This window comes from Cornus florida, unplaced genomic scaffold, assembly GCF_030987335.1.
Source record: "Cornus florida cultivar Cherokee Brave unplaced genomic scaffold, ASM3098733v1 CherokeeBrave_3.0.0_Hap2_Chr08, whole genome shotgun sequence".
Taxonomy (NCBI): Eukaryota; Viridiplantae; Streptophyta; class Magnoliopsida; order Cornales; family Cornaceae; genus Cornus; species Cornus florida.
The window spans coordinates 43,672,590-43,695,501 of record NW_026775578.1 but is presented as its reverse complement, the minus strand read 5'-3'; the positions used below and the strand labels follow the sequence as shown (position 1 = coordinate 43,695,501).

The following is a 22,912-nucleotide window of genomic DNA, read 5'->3' as shown; positions in this document are numbered from 1 at the left end:
ATAAAAGGTCTTCTAAACTGGAGGAACCCTACCTGTATTAGTGTTCCGACACAAATGAGATTTAATTCGCAAATTTGTGCGGTGGAGGGGTTCAAACCCACGCTCGGTATACGGATACCATTTGTTCACGCATCGAAGATCCATCCTACCATCCAACTGTGCTACATCTAGGACAAAACTAATTTTTCCTAGTTTAATTTGCAGAAATGATTGATCCACCTTACTTCGATTGGTTACGCGTGGAAGTGAGTCAGCATTGGGCACCAATTGAATCACCAACTCAAAAAGGTTTAGATCTGAGATGCCAACCAAAGGAGAAATCAAAAATGACATCCAGCCAAAAAGAGGGCACCCCCTCAAGAAGATTTCATGTTAGGTTGCCCTATTTTAATTGTCCTCACCTTTCTAGTGACAATGTTTACGTGGATGCAAATAGTTTGTTCTTCTGAGATTCTAATCAAAGAAGGGTAGGGTCCCAACCATACCATTAGGATAGCAGTTAGCAGCATCTAGACCACTCTTGCTTTGTCTAGTTAGTAAACAATCATACTCAACCACCCATTAACTCAACCTTTTTTTCTCCAAGTACTTTGCATAACTTTAAATATATATATATATATATATATATATATATATATATATATATATATATCTGAAAAAAAAAAAAAAAACTATTGTTGTTGATTAGAACACTTGGCTGATTCTCATTGGCTATTGAGATTGCTTGTAGGGTCCTACTAAGATGTGCAAGATTTATTGTAAGTTGTTATTGAAACATCAAAGCTATGGTCTATGGAAGTCAGCAGAAGGAATGGACATAAACTTGTTTGGGACCACAGATCTAACCTAGGTTGTTACAACCTTAATTAACACTAAACTATTCATGATTATTCCATAAGACATGTCTCCAACTCTAGAGAAATATATAAAGAAGCAAGAATGTGTTAGGGCATTACTACAAGTAAAGCAAAGACTTGAGTTATAAGTGTCATGTTTTTGGTTCTCTACTGGTGAACCATAATTTTTGTGATTGAGTTCATTATAGGGACACTTTTGAAGGGCTTTTTTGTCATTCCATAATCCTGTGTTGGAAATTTCATCAAATCAACACTTTCTTTTTATTCAAAGGGAAAGGATGTATTTCAAGGAATTGTTATAAATGGTGGTGCAAATACAGCTCATAGAAAAAGAGCTTGTCCCTTGCCATGGGAAGAACGTGAAAATAGAAATTTCATTATTTTTGTTTTCCACTACATTTGAAGACACAGTACCATCATTAATAATGTGAGGTTTAAGGAAATTGAAAGAAAAATAAGGAGGATACGAAATGGAAAAGGGAAAGGGAAATGTTATCTCACTTTTTTTTTTTTTTTTTTTTTTTTTTTTTTTTTTTTTTTTTGAAAAAGAGAGAGGGTAAATTAGGTTATGATCACTTTCTTTTATATACAAGTATGGGAAGGTAAGGAAAATAAGCAAAAACCTATTTCAATGAAAGAGGATTTGCTTTTCTTTCTGTGAAAAAAAAGGAATGATATAGCGTCAGAAGTCTGGGATTTTTTTTAAAGGAAGAAACGGAAGAAAAAGAATAAAAGTAAATGATTACCTACTATTTATTAGGGGTGCACAATGTCCGGTTTGTAGGGAAGGATCTAGGAATTTATATGGGGGGCAAAATTATATAGAGGGGTGATTTGTTGTCGTTGTTGGTTGTGCTTGAGGCACAAACATGCCGTGAGAAAAGAGGAGTGAGTGTGAGAAAGGATGTCATTGACGGTAACGATAAAAGATCGATGGCGATGACCGAACTTCGAAGGTTGTGTGGGAGAGATTGATCAACAACTGGATCCCGTAATGATGAGAACTAAGAACTGAATGAGGCGGCGTGAGCAAAGAAAAAAAAATGAAATAGTGGAAGAATGATGGCACGCACCCAAAAATAAAACATTGGAAGAAACGAAAACAAATAAAAAAAATCAGACAGTGATAAATGTTGGCTCACATTTGATCTTTTTGTCGAAATTCCTTACAAAGTTAAGAGTAGTATATAGGTATAGATAATACTTACGTACTTACCAGTGAGTAGGAAGTTCATACTTACTCTAATGTGGCGCAAAATTAATCAATTTTTTTAATTTTTATTATTTTTATTTTAAGAACACTTGCCACATTATTTTTGTGTCACATCAAGGGTAAGTAAGAACTTCGTACTCACCGGTGAGTAGACAAGTATTGTCCATATATATATATATATATATATATACATATTATAACGATTCAGACTAGGCTGGACCAGCCCTATAGGACCCTAATCCGGGACCAAACTAAAATTCACTGTTCTATTATTTTAGAACGGTGACCGGACCGAACCGTTATGAAATTGGCCGAGACCGCCCGATTCGGTCATGTCCAGTTTGGTTTTTCGGATTGACAATTTTTTGCACACCCCTACTATTTATTTACTCCATCAGTCTCATAAAAAGTGTTCACTTTTCTATTTTTAGTTATTCCAAAATAATTGTCCCAACTCACAATCCAATGTATCATTTTTTTAATATTCCTAATTTACCATATTTGAAGTTATATAAAAGTATGTGTATTCATCCTAAAAGGATATATTTGAAAATTTATTCCCAACTACTATCACAAAAAATATATATTAAAAATTACCCTCTTAAAAAATTAGATTCTCAAAAAAGGGTAATTTTTTGTGTGTGACATATATACAAATTAATACTATTTTCTCTCCTCTTAACTCGTTCAAAAGTAAATAAAGCAATACTAGAACAAAACAGAGGCCATGTCATTTCTTGAAATCCAAAAAATTCAACACGTGACAATGTAAATAACAAGACATTGATGCCAAATTTGACGGATCATCACAATTTGTTCTGTCTCAGATGTCTCCATAACTTTGTATCATTCATTAATTACATGGCATTTGATATATCAATCATAAAAGTTTGGATGATCTAAATTAATATATTTACCCCTTGATTGATTGATAGACCGCAACAAATACACCATATATTTATAAATAAACATGGATATCTCGTACATGTATCTGAATATAATTTATAAATGAACAGTGCAAATGAGTGAGTGAGTGTTGGGCTGACCCAGAAAATTATGTTATTCTTTAACAAGAAGATAAAAAAATTATGGGGACAATCGTTGGTGTAATTTTAGCGGAAGCAATTTACAAAAAAAAAAAAATTAATGGAGAAGTTGAGTGTTTAAAGTCTAAATAGGTCGGTGTGTCTATGAGTGTCCAAGGTGAATGGTGGGTTAATATTTTTTTGGATGGACTAATAGCAGTAATAATAATAACTTTTTTTTTTTTTTTTTTTTTTTTTTGGGGGGTGGTTTGGTTGAGCCCACCCCTGGATCCGCCAATGCGAGTGTCTCAATGAAAATATTAACTAAGGCGATATGATTTTCTTTTTCTCAAAAATAAATAAATAAATAAATGTTTAAATCCTATTAAAATAAAAATAATATTATACCTGTGTGTACTTATTTACTTGAACTTTCGAGAATAGTAACAATAATAATAATAATTGAACTTTGAAATTCATGGTGTCCCCAAAAATGGAACCCACTTATAAATTGGGGGGGGGGGGGGGGGGGGGGGGGGGGTGTGGGGTGGGCATGACATGTTTTGTGTGTTTTGTGTTTTGAAAGACTTCGTAGTCTATTGTGGAATCCCCCTCAAAAACCAAGACTGAGGTAGGGTCGGGTGAAAGAAAGAGAGGCTGCATTCTAGGAATGTTGAGGTTATATAGGTAATTTGAATGCTTGGGTGCAAAGTGCAATGCATGTATGGAGACTATGGAGTGGGCATGTAAAGTGGGCTCAAAATATTTTCTTGTCTTTAAAATGAGAACCATTTCAACACACACACCATGCTCTCTAACACCATAAAAGGTGTTAATGTCTTATAAAAACCTGGGCATCAGGTGTGGCTTGTTTTTAACAGATTCTGGGAGAGGTCCACATAATGCAACTAATATATTATTGTATCTTCCAATATTTAATTTTTTTTAACGTTAGCAAGAAACACACACATTTTTGCCGTCATGAGAACTTGAATCCCGGACATTCTACTTTGAAAGAGTAATATTTAGCCTCAAATATCTTTCTCTTGAGATCAATTTGACTATAAATTGGGCAATCCAGGGACAATTTTACAGAAAACTGAGAAGTTTAAATTGATTTTTATTTTTTATATTTTGCCTAATTTGGACAACCAAATTTTCTAACATTCTTTGCCTAAATTCATGTATACTCTATATATATTCAATTCTTTAAATAGTTAATAAAAATATAAGATAATACATTTATTGAAATAGGGTTTTTCCATTTCTGTCTGTAATTAAAGGGGTATATGCCTCCTTATTTTCTTGTATTTTCTTGCTTAATTTTATAAAATCATCCCATTTAGGAAAACAAAAATTCATTTCTTAACTCATGGAACTATTAAGTATTGTTATTTTTGCAACTTCAAGCATACAAGAAAACAAGGAATACATATCATTTAATTACCGGGGAAAAAAAAAAGAAAAAAAAAAAGAAGAGGAGGAATACATATCTTTTTTAACAATTTATTATTAGTAATTATTAAGTAATACAAGTGTAAATTATACACAATGGAACTTAGTTCCTAAAAAAAACATTTGGCAACTGAAAGATTGTGCTGCTATGTGCACAATTACACACACAAACACGCACAAACTTCTATTGGGTCATTTTTACTACTGTTTCAAAGATAGAGCCTCCATGAGTATGTAATTGAAGACATAGTCTGTTTACAAACATACGTATATTTTTATCCATTGCATGTGTATACAGAAAGTTCAACACAAAGTTATTGTGAAATCACTAGAGTTTGTCCATGCTCTCAATACATTTTGCACCATGAAATCTTCACAGCATAACAGAATGTTGGTGCTCATTCAGATATGTCTCTGCAAGAGTAGTGTGCAGTGCTGCCCCAATTGGAAGGACATCCTCATCAAGAAAGAAGTGAGGAGAGTGTGGGGAGTAAACTGACCCCACTTTCTCATTTCTTATTCCTATGTTGAGCATGTATCCAGGAATCACTTCTTGATAGAAGGCAAAGTCTTCCCCTGCCATCACCTTGCCAGACACCTTGACATTCTCGGGACCGAGCAGGAGTCCACCGACCCTCTCCACGTGCTGGTGCAACGTCGGGTCATTTACACAAGCTGGATATGCTGGGTAATCCTCTTCTTTCATGTTAACATATGCAGTACACCTGTGTACAGCCGCCTGTCCTTTGATGACCTGTGAGCTCCATAGATGTGGACATGATTAACTTGACATGGATTAGCCAAAGACTTCATGTTTACAAAAACAATTTAGAAAATTTTCAGACTTTGAAGGCATTCAAACCAATCGACACAGGCAGCAAGGTGTTCCAACTTAAAAGCACCCTATAAGAGAACAGTTCAAATAACACAGGTGGAAACATGGACTTTTTGTCTCAAAGATTCAAAGCTTAATTGCATAATTATACCATTCTATGGCTTCACTCGAAATGGAGTTTGGTTCCAATACTGATATGCTTAGGTTAGCAAAACATTAACCGGAAGAACGAACAAATAAATTGAATTTATACACAAGACTTAGTCCCGGGACAATATGCTTTAATTTTTGTAAAGCACATTGTGTTTCATTTTAGATTCTAAATCAATCAAATAGGAACATGGGGATGTTGTCCTTAAGTATATCTCTAAAGAGCCTAAAGCAACTCTAGAAAGAACAAGAAGGCCAATGACTTGAGAGAATTACTGCGTGGTGTGTCAGTTCAACCAAAGCACCAAAATTGAGGTAGATGCATAATATTAGACAAAAATTGAGGTAAATCCTACATATTGAAAATGAATATCAAACATGAAGCTTTCGATTTATCCAAAAGTAAAGGTTTAGGATTAGTGAATACCTCCTTCACCCTCTGCTGGAGTTGGATCAAACCTTCAGTGGTGAGACTCCTCAAAGTACCCCCTAGTTCAACATATGATGGAATTACATTTAATGCCGTCCCACCTCTGACATAAGTAACAGACAGCACCTTCAGCAAACACCCATGTATTAGCATTAAATCAACTTAAGCATCCTATATGCTAAACGTTTCCTATACGTTCCATTCTTCTCTATGCCAAGAAATAAGCACCCAAACTACCAAAAGAAGATGCCTACTATTCCAAATAAATTTTATTACAGTCATAAGATGGATTTCTTTAAATGAAAATATAAGTTAAATAGGTAAAGCTTTAACTTATATTCATAAGGGAAACATGCATCGGAGCTGTTTCAAAGGGTCAAGGGACTATGTCATCGGCAACTGCCATATTTCAGTAGGTTCAAATACAATAAAGCAGGGGGGAAACTCGAGATTGTATAAATAGATAAATAGGAGAATACTTGACTTTGGAGGGGATCCGTTTCCCTTGAGATGAGCTGTTGCAATGCCAAAATTGTAAATGATGCAGCAATTATTGGGTCCACAGCAATGTGGGGTTCTGCAGCATGCCCACCTTTTCCTTCTATTTTCGCTTCAAAGAAGCATACAGCAGCTAAAAAAGGTCCTGAAATGGTTGATATGCTTCCCGTGGGTATTGTATAATCAACATGCATTCCAAATATTGCTTCAGCACCACCAAGAGCGCCTTCCTTTATCATGTGAGATGCACCAGCACCTCCTTCCTCAGCAGGTTGGAAAAGAAGTCTTACAGTTCCCTTCAACACAAAATAAAGCAAAAATTAGGATATTTTAACAGGAATAGTAAATCTGTAAGTTCAGTTTAGATGAGATGGAGTACCTCCACGTAACAATCTACATAGGAACGTAATTTAACTATATATATATATATAGAGAGAGAGAGAGAAATTCTACTGATAAGGGAAGCAAAGAGCACATTCAATGATTAACCTCGTCAATTAAGCAAATGATTCACCATCCATTTACAGGGTGCTTCAACAGTCCAGAAGCATGAATGTCCCATTTTGAATTTAGATTCAAGCCACGAATTAGTTGTGTGTCAAATTGAGTCACAAATAAAATAAGAGAAGAGCAGAAAAATATGATCCGTAATATGATCCGTCCAATTATAACTATCCCAAATAAAGACAGTAATTTAAAAATTAATACTGCGACAAAGAAAATTAACTGATTCACTTCTGTTTCATCCAACCTCCATCTGGCAAGCTGACAACTATATAAAAGAAAAGCAGTTAAACGCCGATATATTTGAATTTTCCAACACAAGAAAGAAAACAATTACAAAAATAAAAATCTGTAACCTCCAGCTTGTTCTACTCAGATACTTCTCTTTTGGAGGACTATAGAAGGTATGAAGCATAAGAAACCATAAAAAAAATGATTCATCAACTTCTGAAATATAGGTGATTTAGAATATTATGTATATACTAGTTTACATAACTTCACATATTCAGCAAGGAACTTATAAAATCACTTGGAAACATTGTACCTTCTCTTTTAAAGCTGTCTGGAACAAATGTAAATTTGCAGAGAACGGAGTGTCATGGTACAGGCTTTGTTGGAATAATGGTAGGCCCAAAATGGCTATTACATGCTGTCGGGATCCACTGAATACTAAATAGGGTTCCAAAGTAATTTGCAGAAAAGAGGAATGGTTTTTGTATCTGCATGCCATAACTATTCTTCAGCCAATGACTCAACAGAGCACCTGTTCTTTTCTTGTAGCTTTCTAAAGCAAATGTAGAGTTGGTTTGATGATGGTCTTACCCTGGAACATGCCTACGCTACTTAACTTTCAGAATTGTTGGAGTGGTTTATCAATTCCCCAAGAGCCTCCTCTTTGAAAATAAATTAATGGAGATGATCTTTACACCAATCTTTTGGAATATTTGGCAAGAACGAAATTTGAGACTACGTCACATTATTGGAACTCCTTGAGATGGCCGGGATAAAACTTGAAGACTTTGGTATAAAATTTTGAACTCATGTTATGTAACCTGTTTTCTAAATCTTTCATTCTGTCTTTAGGGTTGGGTCTGTTTACTTTTCTCTTGTAAAATGAAAGCATGCCTTCATTTTCTCTTGTAATTGTACTTTCTTGTTTTTATTTTTATAAAATTTTCCCATTTACGAAAAAAAAAAATGGCAGCATGACAGATTAGGGATATAGACCAGGATTCAACCATTCAGGAATATGATTCAGATAGCATTTGCAGCAGAAAGAATTAGGATGTTACAAAATCTATAATATCAAGATGGGTGACATCCCTTTTTCTTTCCTGGTATGTCCCAGTTTAGGAAAAGGTTGACTACAAACACATTAGACATACACATTACTCGAAGAATGTGACATAACAGCAATGCATTAACCATTATTCATGCCACATCCAACATCATTGGTGTACTCAAATTCCTTGTTCTGTTTTTCAATCAAATCATATCAGCAAAAAGAAAGCAATCTGAAAATGTCTCATGTTAGACTAGTTGAGACAATCCAAAAAAAGTTGGTTTACACCTAAGAGTGCTCAAGTTATACCAAAAAAAAAAAAAAATGTTACAAACAATTGCATTATTATTACTATATTTCCGTATAAGGAGATTTTATGCAGCAAAATATTATTGACAATAATTTTAAACCTCCCGGTTTCTTGTTCCTTCATCATTCTTGTCAATTGATTATCAAATTCTCATCCTTACAAAATGAAAAGAAAAAAGAAATGATCTTATTTTTTTTGCAAAGGAAGAAGTTTTGGGTTCAAGTCCCAGACATGGGAATGCATCATTCAGATATTGAAAAAGATACTCAAATTCTCATTCTTGACAAAGACTATCCAAGCAATCCGAAGGAAATGCAGTCATCTTAGGAAGAAGACTATCTGTATCAGTTAAAAGCCTAAAACCCTTTGGTCAAATCTTCATTGTAAAAAAATTAAATTAAGGGTTGAGTTGGGTTTATTCTCTTGTGCAAGTGAGTTAATGTTCTACCATCTGAACTTCAGAGGACATATACCCGCGGAAATCAATCATGTCTAAAGATTCTAAACTAAATTTTACCATCGCATAAATCATGAGTTGCATCATGAATTGGAATTTCAACCATGAGAAATGAATCTGTATACGCAATTGACTTGAAAAACTAACATAGAAGTTGCATAAGCTCGTGAAGAAGGCGAACTTAGGTAGTTCAAGCTCATGAACACTGCGACCAACCATTTGAAGTTCATGACATGACGATTTAGCACATAACCCCTCTTGCAAGAGTATAATTGACAAGAACTATACAACAAACATTTTCCTTTGAATAAAAATCATCCAAACACAATTTAATCCACCATATATTATATTATACTTGTGAATTTAAAACACACCTTAAATTTATCTTTTCGTTGATTGAGTAACTTGGCAGCACCAAGCAGCATCGTTGTATGGGCATCGTGTCCGCATCCATGCATTTTACCATCAATTTTGCTCTTATGCTCCCAATCAACTAGCTCCTATATATATATATATATATATATATATATAATCAGAATAATAGACTTATTAAAAGTTAAAACACCAATGCAGATGAAAGTGTAAGCATACATGTATATGTGAGTGTATATTTCTATTATGTATATGAAGAGAAAATTTGGTGTCTGAATTATACCTGCAAAGGGAGGGCATCCATGTCGGCTCGCAGAGCGACGATCGGGCTAGAACCGGAGCCAATTTGGGCCACCAAACCGGTTTTGGCAAATGGGAAATCGTAAGAAATGCCTAGTTTGTCCAGTTCTTTCCGAATAAGAGCACTGGTGTTGTGTTCTTCGAATCGGAGTTCTGGGTTTTCATGGATTTTCCTTCTTATCGAGACTAACCAATCTTTGTCTTTCTTTGCTAACCTCAGAATTTGACTTGCGTAGTCTTGATCATACTCATACTCATACTCACCCTGAATCGCCAAAACACAACTGACCCATAAAAGCAAAATGGGTTCAAAAATTGGACAACCCATGTTTCTGAAAGCAATCAAAGTACTTTCTGAAAGCAAAATCAATGGTAGTTCTGAAATTTTTCAACAACAAAAAAATAAAATAAAATAAAATAAAATAAAATAGAACAGTGATGAGGTGAAATTTGCGAGCTTCAAGAAGTCAACAACCTGGCTCTTAACCAAACTTGAACTTGTTGAATTATACTGAATTTGTTTTTTGTTTTTTTTTTTTATTTTATATTTTGTATTAAAAATACAATAACATAATTTTAAATCCCTTAACTATCCATAATCCACAAGGAGAGCCGCCTTCTCCGACAACTGAGTGACAAAGAGTAGGGGTTTCGGACTGAGCTTGGAGGTTTGTAATCTTAGCCCAACCCAAATTCAGTTTATATTTAATAATATTTATTATTTTTTATTTTATTAAAATATTATTGAGTTATTCGACAAATTATTAGGAAAAACTTCTCTAATCTAATTGGAAGAGTCCCAACAAAAAAAAAAATGTGCCAACAATTTACAGCATCTAAAGGATAATAACTAAATTCCAATGAACTTCTTTTGTAGTAATACTTTTTAAATTTCCTTTTTTTTTTTTTTTTCCCTCCAATGGTTAAACAAATATTATAAATATAAAGGATAAAAAAGATAATTACTAAATTCCAATGAACAACTTTTGTAGTAATACTTCTTAAATTTTCAATTTTTTTTTTCTCCAATGGTTAAAGAAATATTATAAAAATAAAAGATAACTGTACCGAAAATGGATATATCAACTTGGCCCAACAAACTGATGGACCAGAGTTGCTCCAAGCCTGTGAAAACACAAATGGGACTAAAAATTACCAGCTCTGTTACAGGAATCTACGCCTATAGAAATAAGCCCAACATGCCTCGTAACAAGCAACAGAGAACCGTTAAAATTCAAATCATTGAATCAGTTTAGGTGTGCTCGTGTTTGAGTTACCACCGAACCAATCTCGATGTTGAGAATTGCATAAATCTATAACTGTGGAGAATTTGTTTCTGATAGCAAAATCAATTTGTGTCTTGGAATGGAAGTTGAATTCCAAACCAAATGACTTGAACATTAAGCAGAGATTGTCGAAAATGGTTATGTTTTTCTGTAACTCTATTCTCACAATTGAGATCTTCACATTTAACCCATGTCATTTTAGACCAAAATATTGGTAATGCATAGGGTGCAACTTGGGTTGGGTAAGCTAATCATTTTTGTAATTAGGGTCGGGCTTGTGTTAAAAAATCTTAACTCGAACTTAATTAGGGTTGGGTTTAAGTTGAGGTGCTAGCAATCCGAGCGAATCCAAACATGAAGTATAATATTATTTTTATATATATTTTAACTTTAAATGCATTATATATACCCTTCAAATTATGAACACCTTTTTCTTTTCAATTTCCATTTTTAAATCTCAATGTATTGTATATTAGCATTTAGGAGAATTACTTTTATAAGCATTTGTAGCAATTTTATTAAAAATTTACAACAAATTTTTATAATATTTTTTGTTTAAGAGTAATTTAATCAAATTGGTCATATGGGTAACACAAATTAACCCCTTTTAAAACCGAAATCTAAGCCCGAGTTACAAACCCGAGTTTAAAACTAGAAGGATGGGTTGGATTCAGGTTGAATAGTTAGGGTTAAAGGTAACGTTAGGGTTAAACTTGGGTTAAACATTCCATATGTCGAGTTGGGCTCAAGCTATACTTTCAACCCACCCGAGTTGCAACCTATACATTCTCCACAACTTGTTTCAATTTTTATCAAGAACTGCATGGGGATACCTTCCATTCAATCCTTTGTGCTATACCTTCCATTCAATCAAACAAAAAAGTGTTAGAACCAATATATTGAAATGGGGAATATCAAGGCTTAGAGGCACATAATCGCTTCTTGAAGATAGTTGAAGCCTCTCCTACGTGTAACGGAATTTTAATGGCAGCACTATCTACGGGATTTAACTAAGTCCAGTTATCAAAACTGTATATTCATGAAGGTTGCATTTCTCATTATGAACCTGTGTATTTATCTCTCTCCGATCAACTAAAAGTATGACACTCACACACTCAAACTCAATAATTTGAAAATACTTTTTTAAATCTCTTTTTCTTTCTTACTTGTATTGAGAGTGTCTGTATATCTCATAGGTTTAATATGCCATACTATTTATAATAGTATATTGAGAAGACATTAATTAAGTATTTAATGTAACTTTAAACTTAACTCATAAATAACATATCAATATAGTAGATTAAATGCATCAGGTGAAAACTTAAAGTTTAAAGTTTGTAAAATTAATACTTTGTCTTCATAAATATAGAGTTACGATATTAATTTGAAACATAACTTCAATAATCCCCCACTTGTTTCAAATTCCTTTTGTTGATCGATACAGTTATATGCATCAATAATGGTGTCTTTTGGACTTGAACCATTACCTAATGTAAGTACCCTTGATTTTATCTGAGAACTTGTTGAATGATATCTTAAACCAAGAACCACGTTGATGGATAAGAAATACTACACACACACTTCTATTCGGAGATAAAGTACTAAAGTTTGACACGTTCGGCCATATGTCCAGAATCCATACTTCTGAGTGTCGTTAAGGATCAAGCTAATCTAGATCCTATAGAAGCGGTCCTACTTCCACACTTAGATCGGTGTGTCCATCAGGAGTGACCTTACACACTCCAACCGAATACCGGTTATGGACTCAATAAGAGAATTTAATCGCATCCTCTTCATTGTAAGATAAATCGGTGAATCTATCAAAAGTGATTGTGTACACCCCAATCAGAAATCCGATCTATAGAATTCATTAAGAGACTCATGTCTCAGTCTCCTCATTAATTATACGGTGAATCTATCAAGAGTGATCCTGTAATTACAGGATTGAACACCCACATCACATTATAGGGAAATGAACATTGATGTGCTCACACAATTTATTCTGTTACTTGTTTTTCCCATTGAACCCAGGAGAAATATCACTGGGTTGAGTTCCCATAACAGCACAACTTATTCAATTACAGTCTTTAGTTCCACCGCTTTCGATGTTTTGGAGACTTGGTCCCTACCTAAGCCCTTTGACAATGGATCCACCAAATTTGATTTGGACTTCACATACTGAGTAGAAATAATTCCATCAGCTAGGATCATTCTCACGTGATTGTGCTTCAATTGCACCTGTCTGGATTTTTCATTGTAACACTCATTGTTAGCTCGAAGCATTGCAGCCTTATTGTCACAATATATTGTCAAGGGTGGTGGCTTATTCCATATCGGGATATACAAGTCAACCTTTTTGATTTCTAAGAAATCATAACTCCACCCAAGGTAAAGATCCAAGCTGGTATAGACATTGAGCATCTATAGCAAAGAACATATGGGTATTTGCAATAATGCGACCCATGATCCATAATACTCTACAAGTACCTTTATATTCTCACAAGAGAAATTTAATGACCTCTTCCCAGATTATTTCTTTACTTGATAACAAGTTGTGTTTACCCTGGTGCAGTTCATCACATCATAAAAACCACCAATAATTTGAGAATTCAAGTTTATTCTATGCACTGCCTTGATTGCAATCTGACTTCGATCTGGGATCAATAAGAACAAAGACTGCAGCATCTGATAAGATTTTGAACCTTTTAAGATTAATTGATAAAATTGGATTGTGTAAAGGCAAATCCATGTTGAGGCCCCAGACTTTGATTTACACAATCACACCGGCCTCCCTAAGATCCATCAGGTCAAAAGTTCAAATTAAGAACTTTATAGGCAAATAATAATTGCCAAAATTTCCTTGGAATCTCTTTTTATCAATCCGAAATTCAGCTGCAATCATTGCTTTCTCAAACATTCATTCCTCTATTTAGGAGCTTTCAAAAATGAGATTAGTAGCATTAATAAAATGATAACAAAACACTTTCCTTTATTAATATAATTAGTTCATTTCAAACTTGTCAATACGGATAAAATTTTCAGTATTAGTGTATTTTCAACACATTAATAAAAGTTTACATACTACATGTAATACTTTGATCCACATGAACCTTACCATTGGTTATCCTTTTGATTAATGAATTTAAACTCATGTAATCAAGTATATGACATGCCATAAATTAAGAAATTTATCAGTAACCAAAAATAAGTTTTATAACTGGAAAGCATATCGTTAATAAAGTGGCTGATTTCGACAATCATACCAATTTTAGATGAAAAAATGATGAATTTAAAACTCACCTCAAAGCCATTATTTGCAAATCTAAAGACCTCCTTTAGATATATCACTTACCAGAAATTATGCTCGTGCATGCCACTTTATAATTTGAAGAATTCTCCTCTTATAATGTCATCTGATCCCCCCATTAGTAATGATCGTACATGATTTTGACTAACTAAAATGTGGAGAGATGATCTATTTTCAATCAACTGATGGCATGCGTCCTAAAAGACAATAAACTTCTTTTGTGATCTTTAATGAAATTTTTATTTCAAAGAATGTACCAGATTTAATGATAACCTTGAAGCCATACCAGAAGTGCAATTTCAACCAATTATCTTTGTGCCCACCAACATAGGATATTAGGTTACACGATTCATTCACTAATTAATAGGTATGGAAGAATTCTGATTACCTTTAATAGGATGAGATGTTAATTTAATCCACCTTGTGATCTTCTTATTGATCAAATTAAAACTTGATCAGATAATGTTTTGTCACCTAAAGCAGCTGGACATGGCTTAGTCATGATAAAAGTGATTTTCAATTGTCGAAGGAAAAATAAAAATTTCCTTTCCACCATTGGTATTTTTTTTTTTTTTTTTTACCATCAAAAGCCTCGATATTCAGTTGAGAAACTAAATAAATAGTGTTGGACAACAACGAAAATGAATCCATCGGAAAGAAAACTATCTTCAAATTGTTGGAACCAATATACTGAAATGGGTAATATCGAGGCTTAGAAGTACGTAATCGCTTCTTGAAGATAGTTGAAGCCTGTTCCATGTGCAACGGAAGCCTAATGGAAGCACTATCTCCGGGATTCAATTAAGCCTAGATATCAAACCTATATATTCATGAAGGTTGTATTTCTTATCATGAACATGTGTATTTATCTCCGTCCGATCAACTGAAAGTATGAAACTCACACATTCAAACTCAATAATTTGAAACATTCAAACTCAATAATTTGAAAACACTTTTTTAAATCTCTTTTTTCCTCTTACTTGTATTGAGAGTGTTTGTATATCTCATAGGCTTCATATGCCATACTATTTATACGAGTATATTTAGAAGACATTGATTAAGTATTGAATGTAGCTTTAAACTTAACTCATAAATAACATATCAATATAGTAGATTAAATGCATCAAGTGAAACTTAAAGTTTAAAGTTTGTAAAATCAATATATTGTCTTCATAAATATAGAGTTACTATATTAATTTGAAACATAACTCCAATAAAAAGTGACGGAGATACTTTCTCTTCCATGCCTCATGTCTATCACTCCCCCTCCCCTTTCCCTCCATTTTTCCATCCCTCCAACCAAGTGGTAAAGCAAGAACTGCATATCCTTGACTTATCACAACTGCTTCTGACCCACTACTTTTTCTAGTTGATTAAAATGAATGCTTCTATTAGGACCGGCTACAATTAATATTATTATTGTTGTTGTTCTTATTATTATTTTGTTGGAATAATGGGCCAATTAATAATATAACAATAGACCCTTCAAGAGCATATCTTTCGTGGAAATCCCATTGCTGCGCAAGTGTAAGTTCTAATTTGACATAGAATTACTTGTGCACCACCTTCAATTGTTCCCTAATGAGTACAAAAATAACCGGAAGGAAGTGGAAATGATCTTAGAATGAATCAAATTTTCTAATGTTACATTCACTTTTGTGGCACAATTCTGTTCTCTTCTAAAACCTCAAATTTTTCCAATAAACATGTTATTAGAACTTGTGCGTGAATTTCCTTTACACGTGGAGGAAAAATATGGTGTATGCTATTGTGGGTTGTATAGTTCTATTCTATGAAATATTATATTGTTGGCCGGGATGGAAATAAGGATAGGAAATGGAAAAGGTAAAGGGAAAGAGAAAGGTTATCTCACTTTTTTTTTCCTTTTTTCTTTTCTTTTCTTTCTTTTTTTAAAAAAAAAGCTAGGTAAATTTGGTTATCCTCTACTCACATAAATATATATATATTTCGAATGTGTTTAACTTTTTAATGCTTTATCATTTTCTATGAAGAAATAGAAGAAAAAGATCAAATAATAGTGAGTCGATAATTACATCCTACTTATTATTCCCTTCACCCCATACTCCCCCCCTCCCACACACACCAAAAAAAAAAAAAAAAAAAAAAACTAAAAAGTGTCCACCTCTCCATTTTTCACTACTCCAAAATAATTCTTCCAATTCAAAATTAAATATATTATTTTTTTAATATTCCTAATTTACCCTTTTTGCCTTGAAATTGTAAAAGAATGGTATATTTAGAAAATAGGGTAATTTTAATATTCCATTATAGAAGGGTATAATTATAAATTTATTCTCTACCACTATAATAAAAAAATATTAAATATTACTTTCTTAAAAAATTAAATTCTCAAAAAAGAACAATTTTTTGTAGGGCAAGAGGAGTAGGATCCAAATCTGCTTTAGTGCACCTCTTACTGGACTCCAGTGAGAATCCAAGGGCTGAGATCAAACCATCTCAGCCTATTTGCCGCGTCACTGCCCCAATCAGCCCCAAGTTAGCGCCCAGTCAACAACTTACTCAACAAAGTTACTGATATAGTATTTTATTTACCACATGTACTAATACCCCATACACTTATACTAATACACCATACACTTATACATTATATGTATAACAATACATTATATACAATTATATTTAACTTTACCTTTCAGTAAAATTAGAAATCTCTCTCCTCTCCTCTTCGTCTTCGTCTGCTCTGCGTTACCTGAACTTCGACTGTTCTTTTTCCTTCCAATCTCAGTGAAGGTTAATTTCGAAAGGTGAAAGTTGTTTGCTCTGGTTTTTGTTGTTTGCTCTAGTTCGTCTTGAAAGTGGTATCTCGTCTCTTGGTTTCGTTTTAGAAGATACATTTGCGAAATTTCAAATTTGGAAAATTTCAAATTTTAATGGCTAGGTTAAAATCTATAGCTAGGAAAAAAAATGAAAAAGTGTACGGTACCGATACCTAAGAAGAAGCAAATTTCTACCAATGATGAAAGAACGAAAAACGTCTCACATGAAGGACAAACTTCATATGAAAGACAAAACAGTGTTGGTGTTTCAGGTGGTGAGCAGGATTTGGTGAACTCGTACAGTGTTCTTCATGTATAGATAAACATTGATTATGTATCGGTATATTTCAATATCCAAATAGAAATTTATTTGAGATTTTAGGGTTTTGAAATAGTTGACTAATTATATAGATTTTAGGGTTTGGAATGGTGAAATTGAGTTTTGGAAGTTAATTTTTTTAACATGTTAGGAAAATATGTTGATGGTATATGCAATTGATACATGATACATATTTTAAAAAGTTGTGATAATAATAATTTGTTCTCTCCAACTTCTATATTGTATGTTGTTACAAAAAGAATGTGATAGAATATGAAATCTTCCTACATATATGTTGAAAGTGTTTGTGGTTCTTATTATTAATTTAGGAATTGTGAAATTGAGTTGTGGAAGTTAATTTTTTGAACTTGTTAGGTCAATATGTTGATGCAATATAAATAATAATTTAATTTCATACATGATACATGTTTAGATAAGTTGTGAGCATAATAAATTGATCAGTCCAACTTTTGTATTGTATGGTGTTACAAAAAGTAGGCAATGAAATATGCAAATCTTCCCACATATATGTTGAAAGTATTTGTGGTTCTTATTATTAATTTATGAATTGTGAAATCGAGTTGGGGAAGTTAATTATTTTAACATGTTAGAAAAATATGTTGATGCAATATGCAATTCATACATGATACATGTTAAAATAAGTTGTGATAATATGCAATACATACATAAAGGGGTGACTTCATTAGAAAGTACCGAAAAAATCACAAAAAACCTGGCAGGTTACCAAAGCCAGTGATGCATTCAGTACACAAATGTGCTAGACAGACATGAAATGCAATGTCTGCTGCTGAGAAAGAGCTATGGATCAGGGAGCATAGAAGACTAAAGGAAGAGTACGACAAGCTTCCTGAAGAAAGAAAGGCCCACAAAAAAGAAAAAGTAATAAAATTTTAATGTAAATATTTTATTTGATGACGTAACCCATAATGTACGTATGATGTGTTATAATCATATGCCTTTGAAGTAGAAGAAAAGGGAAAAGATCAATCCAACCAAAGGTGCCTAGTAGAGATTAGGGGTGCACAAAAGAACCGTAGAACCGGAACTGAAACAGGAACCGTGAGAAGCGGAACCGAATTTCTGGTTCTCACGGTTCCGGTTCCTAAAATAGGGAACCATTGAGACCAGTTCCGGTTCCGGTTCTTGGCTCACCGTTCGATTCTGGAACCGGAACCGATATATATATATATATATTATATAATTATACTTATGGGCTAGTAGCTACTAGTACTGGGTAGTGGGCAGTGGGCACTAGGTTGTGGGTTGTGCCAAGATCTGCTTTTTCAGATTTCAGATTATCAATTTAACAGATAGACAGATATTGGATAAAATATAAAAAATTAAAATCACAAAACTCAAAACCTAAACTGAAACCTAAGTTTACCACTTTACCTAACCTCTCAAACTCACTCCGTGGCTCCGCCTCCCCTCCTTTCCTCTCCTCTCCTCTTAGCCTCTCGGTAAATCAATATGATTATATATATATATATATATATATATGTATATGATTCGTTTTTGACTTTTTCGCGGTAGATTGTTGTTAAATTTGTGATATGATTTTAAAATATTGGTAACTTTGTAGATCTGTTACTAATAACAAAAATTATATGATCTACTGTCTTTTTTATGTAGATCTATTGTTAATAGTTTTGCTATATGATCTTAATACTTTAAAATATCAGTAATTCAATTTTGATATATATTTACTAAAAAAAATCATATGATTTTGATTTTTTTCCTATGGATTTGCATACATATATATAATTCCTATTTTTTTTTTTTTTTTTTTGTGAGTTTCTGTCAATTTTTGATGGATCTTGCTATTTTAATTTTATAGTTTGTGTTTGTTCTTTTTCTTGGTATTTCTATTCGGTTTTTACAAGGACAGATATGGCGATTTTGATGTGTTTGTCTGAATTCTCAAGAAACTACATGATGAGTGTCACACGAAGACCTATAAGTATGGCTGTTTATGGGCATCTATCTTTGGTGGCTTGGAGTTCCGAATGATTGTGAATTTAAGATTGCTAAAGGCGTATAGATGCGTAAGCTGAAGAGTGTGTTTCTAATCATATCGGGATAATATTGAAAAAGTTAGCTTGGTCAACGGTTCCATGGAACCAAACTGGAACTGAACCATTTTTCATGGTTCGGTTCCACTGCCCACGGTTCCAGTTCCATTTTTTAGGAACTGTTAAGACTGGTTCCTATTCCAGCAGGAACTGTACAGAACCGAACCGTGTCCACCCGTAGCACAGATGCTCTTTTTCCAAGTTCCTCGAAGCAGTGTCACAGCTTGACGAGGAAAAGATAAAGGTTGTTGAAAAGCATGGTTTTAGAAAATTGTTAGAACTTAAATGTTCGTTTTTGTTCCGAGACTTACATTTTGAGGAAATAGGCTATATACCTATCCATTCAACTGATATACACTCCATCCTTGGCATACCATTTGGTGTTTCAAAAGTGCCGACAAATAATCACTTCTTCTTTTTTTTTTTTTTTTTTTTTTTTTTTTTTTTTTTTGTTATTCTGAGTGGATAGATGAAGGTGGTTGCAACAAAGTTGGTGGAATGTACCAAGATGTTTTGTTAGACCATGTTTTAAAGGTAAAAGGGAGTGGATGTATTCAAGCGAGCGTTTGTGCTCTTTGTTTGCTGTATTGCACTAAGTCCCACCGGTCGTAATAATTGTCATTGGGGCTTGTTGAAAACTGTGTATGATGTGAATGCAATTAGCAGTTACAACTGGTGTGGATATATCCATGATTGTTTAGTGAGAACCCTGGAACCATCTGCAGATAGCAAGATGAAAAAGTCATACGGTGGTTGTATGATTCTTTTGCAAGTATCCTTGGTTTTGATTTTTATACATTTGCCTTTAAAATGTGTGAATTACATATTAATTATATGTAACAGAATTAATATTTACTTTAATTATTGGTCTTTGAAATCAACTACTTTATTTGATGCGTTGTGATACGCAATACCGAGCTTATCCTGAGGGAGATATGAAAAGCTTTGGTTTTTGGACATTGGAGGTTGCATGATCACGCATTAGATATGAGATAGGTAATGGAGGTTTTGGACATGAACAGGTAATTGTTTTTGTTATGTATTGACAGGTATATTTATTAATAGTATTTTGTATTGTTGAAAATAGTTATATATATATATATATATATATATATATATATATATATATATATATATATATATATATATACACCAAAATACAAATAATGAAGGACATCGTCTACAAAGTGTTGATGTGCGCCATGATATGCTCTGAAGTGGTGCCTGACTCGGAACAAGATCAAATCACTTTGTGCTCGTTGGAGAAATGACTGGTTTCGGCCTGCCTTGGCCTCATCAGGGGAACGGCTCCAGTCCTCGACCAGTGTTGCAGAAGAAAAGAAAGTCACAGGGCTGGCACCTGTGTAGGAACAGTCTGGTCTAGGTTCCCCTATCCCATACTCTTCCGCCTCATAATTTTTCCCTGGACCCAAACTCACTCCCTTCGTAAAACGCTGAAGGAATGGAGCATCCCCTTTATAGGGCGCGGTAGGACACGACGTGAGAAACTGTTTATCCTTTTCTCCACCTACAGCAAAAAAGCAAAAGCAAAAGATATTTTTTCACTTTTGTCGACACCTTCATTATTGCTCTGTCATCATAAAGATGAGTGTGACAAGAGCAACCGTCACGCCTGACATCAGCATCTATAAAGCATTCATCTATCCGGCTGCTTCATGGTGCTATCTGGTTCTCTCCTCGGATACTGTCAAATCTTTGTAGCACTCCGTAATTGCTACACCCCTATGCGTAATGACCGAACACAAACCCCTGACCCTGCGATCATCTGCTCATGCCGCGCCGCTCAGGCTCTCCCTCGGGACTTATTGTTTGGATCTAGGACTTACTATTTAGATCCGGACTCACGGGAGGGGGAAGACACAACACGCATAGGCGTCTTACGAACAAACACGGAATTGGACAAGGAATTCTCCGATTCGAGGATAGCATGACTCCACCTTTGTTGGCAACCATAAAACTCACTATTTTCATAGCTAAAATGGGCGTTAACTGATCGCTGCTTGGCTCTGATACCAAAATACAAATAATGAAGGACATCATCTACAAAGTGTTAATGTGTGCCATGATATGCTCTGAAGTGGCGCCTGACCCGGAACAGGATCAAATCACTTTGTGCTCGTTGGAGAAATGACTGGTTTCGGCCTGCCTTAGCCTCATCAGGGGAACGGCTCTAGTCCCTGACCAGTGTTACAGAAGAAAATAAAGTCATAGGGCTGGCACCTATGTAGGAACAGTCTGGTCTAGGTTCCCCCTTTGGTATAAGAGCCATTTGGTGGTTGATTAAGTAATTTATTCTATTTCTTTTCTCTACCTTACCTTAATTATTTGATTCTGTTCTAACATTCTATTTACTGTTTCTCACTTCGTATAATCTATTTGCTTTCTTGTGAGTCCAGATCCAAATAGTAAGTCCTAGATTCAAACAGTAAGTCCCAAAGAGAGGGCCTGAGCGATGCGGCATGAGCAGATGAGCGTGTGGATAGGATATAGATACCACTTGGAGAGAACCATGAAAATAGTTTGTTTTAACCAAGCAACCCATCAAGAATAACAAGAGTTAAGTAACCATGAATAGGTTATTTAGATCTTCCTCTTCTGTAAGCTCTCGATCAAGAGCTAGTACTAGTCTTCCTCCAGTTCCAAACATAGTTAATGAAGAAGAATACTGAGTTGAAGATGTTAATTTAGATTTTAGTGATTGGAATATCCCTAGGGTTCCAACCTGAGAAATCTACAAAACCAGTGTCCTCAAGTCAACCTTCCTTAGTGATTATACAGTCAAAACTATAGAGCAAATTTACTCTCTAACCAAAGAACATGAAAAATGTTAGTTATTCACAGCTAAAGCAATCAAGAGTCACAGAGATCGTGGATATAACTTCATTCACATAGGTCTAGTACAAGTTACAGTCAACCCATTCGCCAATACTGGTCTTAATGCCTTAGTACTCTTAGCTCTTAGAGATGCTAGATTCCAAGATTATAATGAAAGTCTTCTGGGAATAGTTGAAACTAGTCTTTGTAATGATCCAGTTCATTTCAATTGCTATCCTGACCTTACCCTTAGTCTCACTGACCCTCACCTCCTAAAAGCCTTAACTCTTAATATTAAGACTTCTGGTTATCGGATGCTTCCTGGATCACAACCTCTAGGTCTTATCTATAGAATTTATTATAAAACAAAAGGAACTAATCTCAATATTAAAGTAGTCAAGAAAGATGCTAAAGGTCACACTCTTTTAATTGAAAGTAATTCTTCTAATGCTAATATTCAACTCAAGAAAACCATTGCTTGGAAAGACATTTCCTTACCCAATGAATGGTTTCTTGAAAACGAAAACCACCCAGTTAAAATACAAAATGACAGTGGTAATCTTGATAGGGTACAAGAATTTCTTGA

At 34.1% G+C, this 22,912-nt stretch overlaps 1 protein-coding gene across 1 annotated transcript; it reads right to left on the bottom strand.

Annotated features, from left to right (window-relative positions):
- Nucleotides 1–4,745: 4,745 nt before the first annotated feature.
- LOC132271530 (IAA-amino acid hydrolase ILR1-like 5) lies at nucleotides 4,746–10,298 on the bottom strand. The gene is made up of 5 exons (XM_059772929.1): nucleotides 9,672–10,298; nucleotides 9,391–9,516; nucleotides 6,445–6,759; nucleotides 5,963–6,091; nucleotides 4,746–5,304 (listed from the first exon to the last, which is right to left on the bottom strand). The coding sequence occupies exons 1-5, from the start codon at nucleotides 10,014–10,016 to the stop codon at nucleotides 4,924–4,926; spliced, it is 1,296 nt and encodes a 431-aa protein (XP_059628912.1). The 5' UTR covers nucleotides 10,017–10,298; the 3' UTR covers nucleotides 4,746–4,923.
- Between the last annotated feature and the right edge of the window lie 12,614 nt (nucleotides 10,299–22,912).

Coding starts and splice junctions, on each gene's coding strand:
- LOC132271530 (XM_059772929.1), bottom strand. CDS start 10,016: ATGGGTTGTCCAATTTTTGAACCCATTTTGCTTTTATGGGTCAGTTGT. Junction 6,092..6,444: donor CGGATCCCCTCCAAAGTCAA/GTATTCTCCTAT, acceptor TGTTTGCTGAAG/GTGCTGTCTGTTACTTATGT. Junction 5,305..5,962: donor TCCAGCAGAGGGTGAAGGAG/GTATTCACTAAT, acceptor TGGAGCTCACAG/GTCATCAAAGGACAGGCGGC.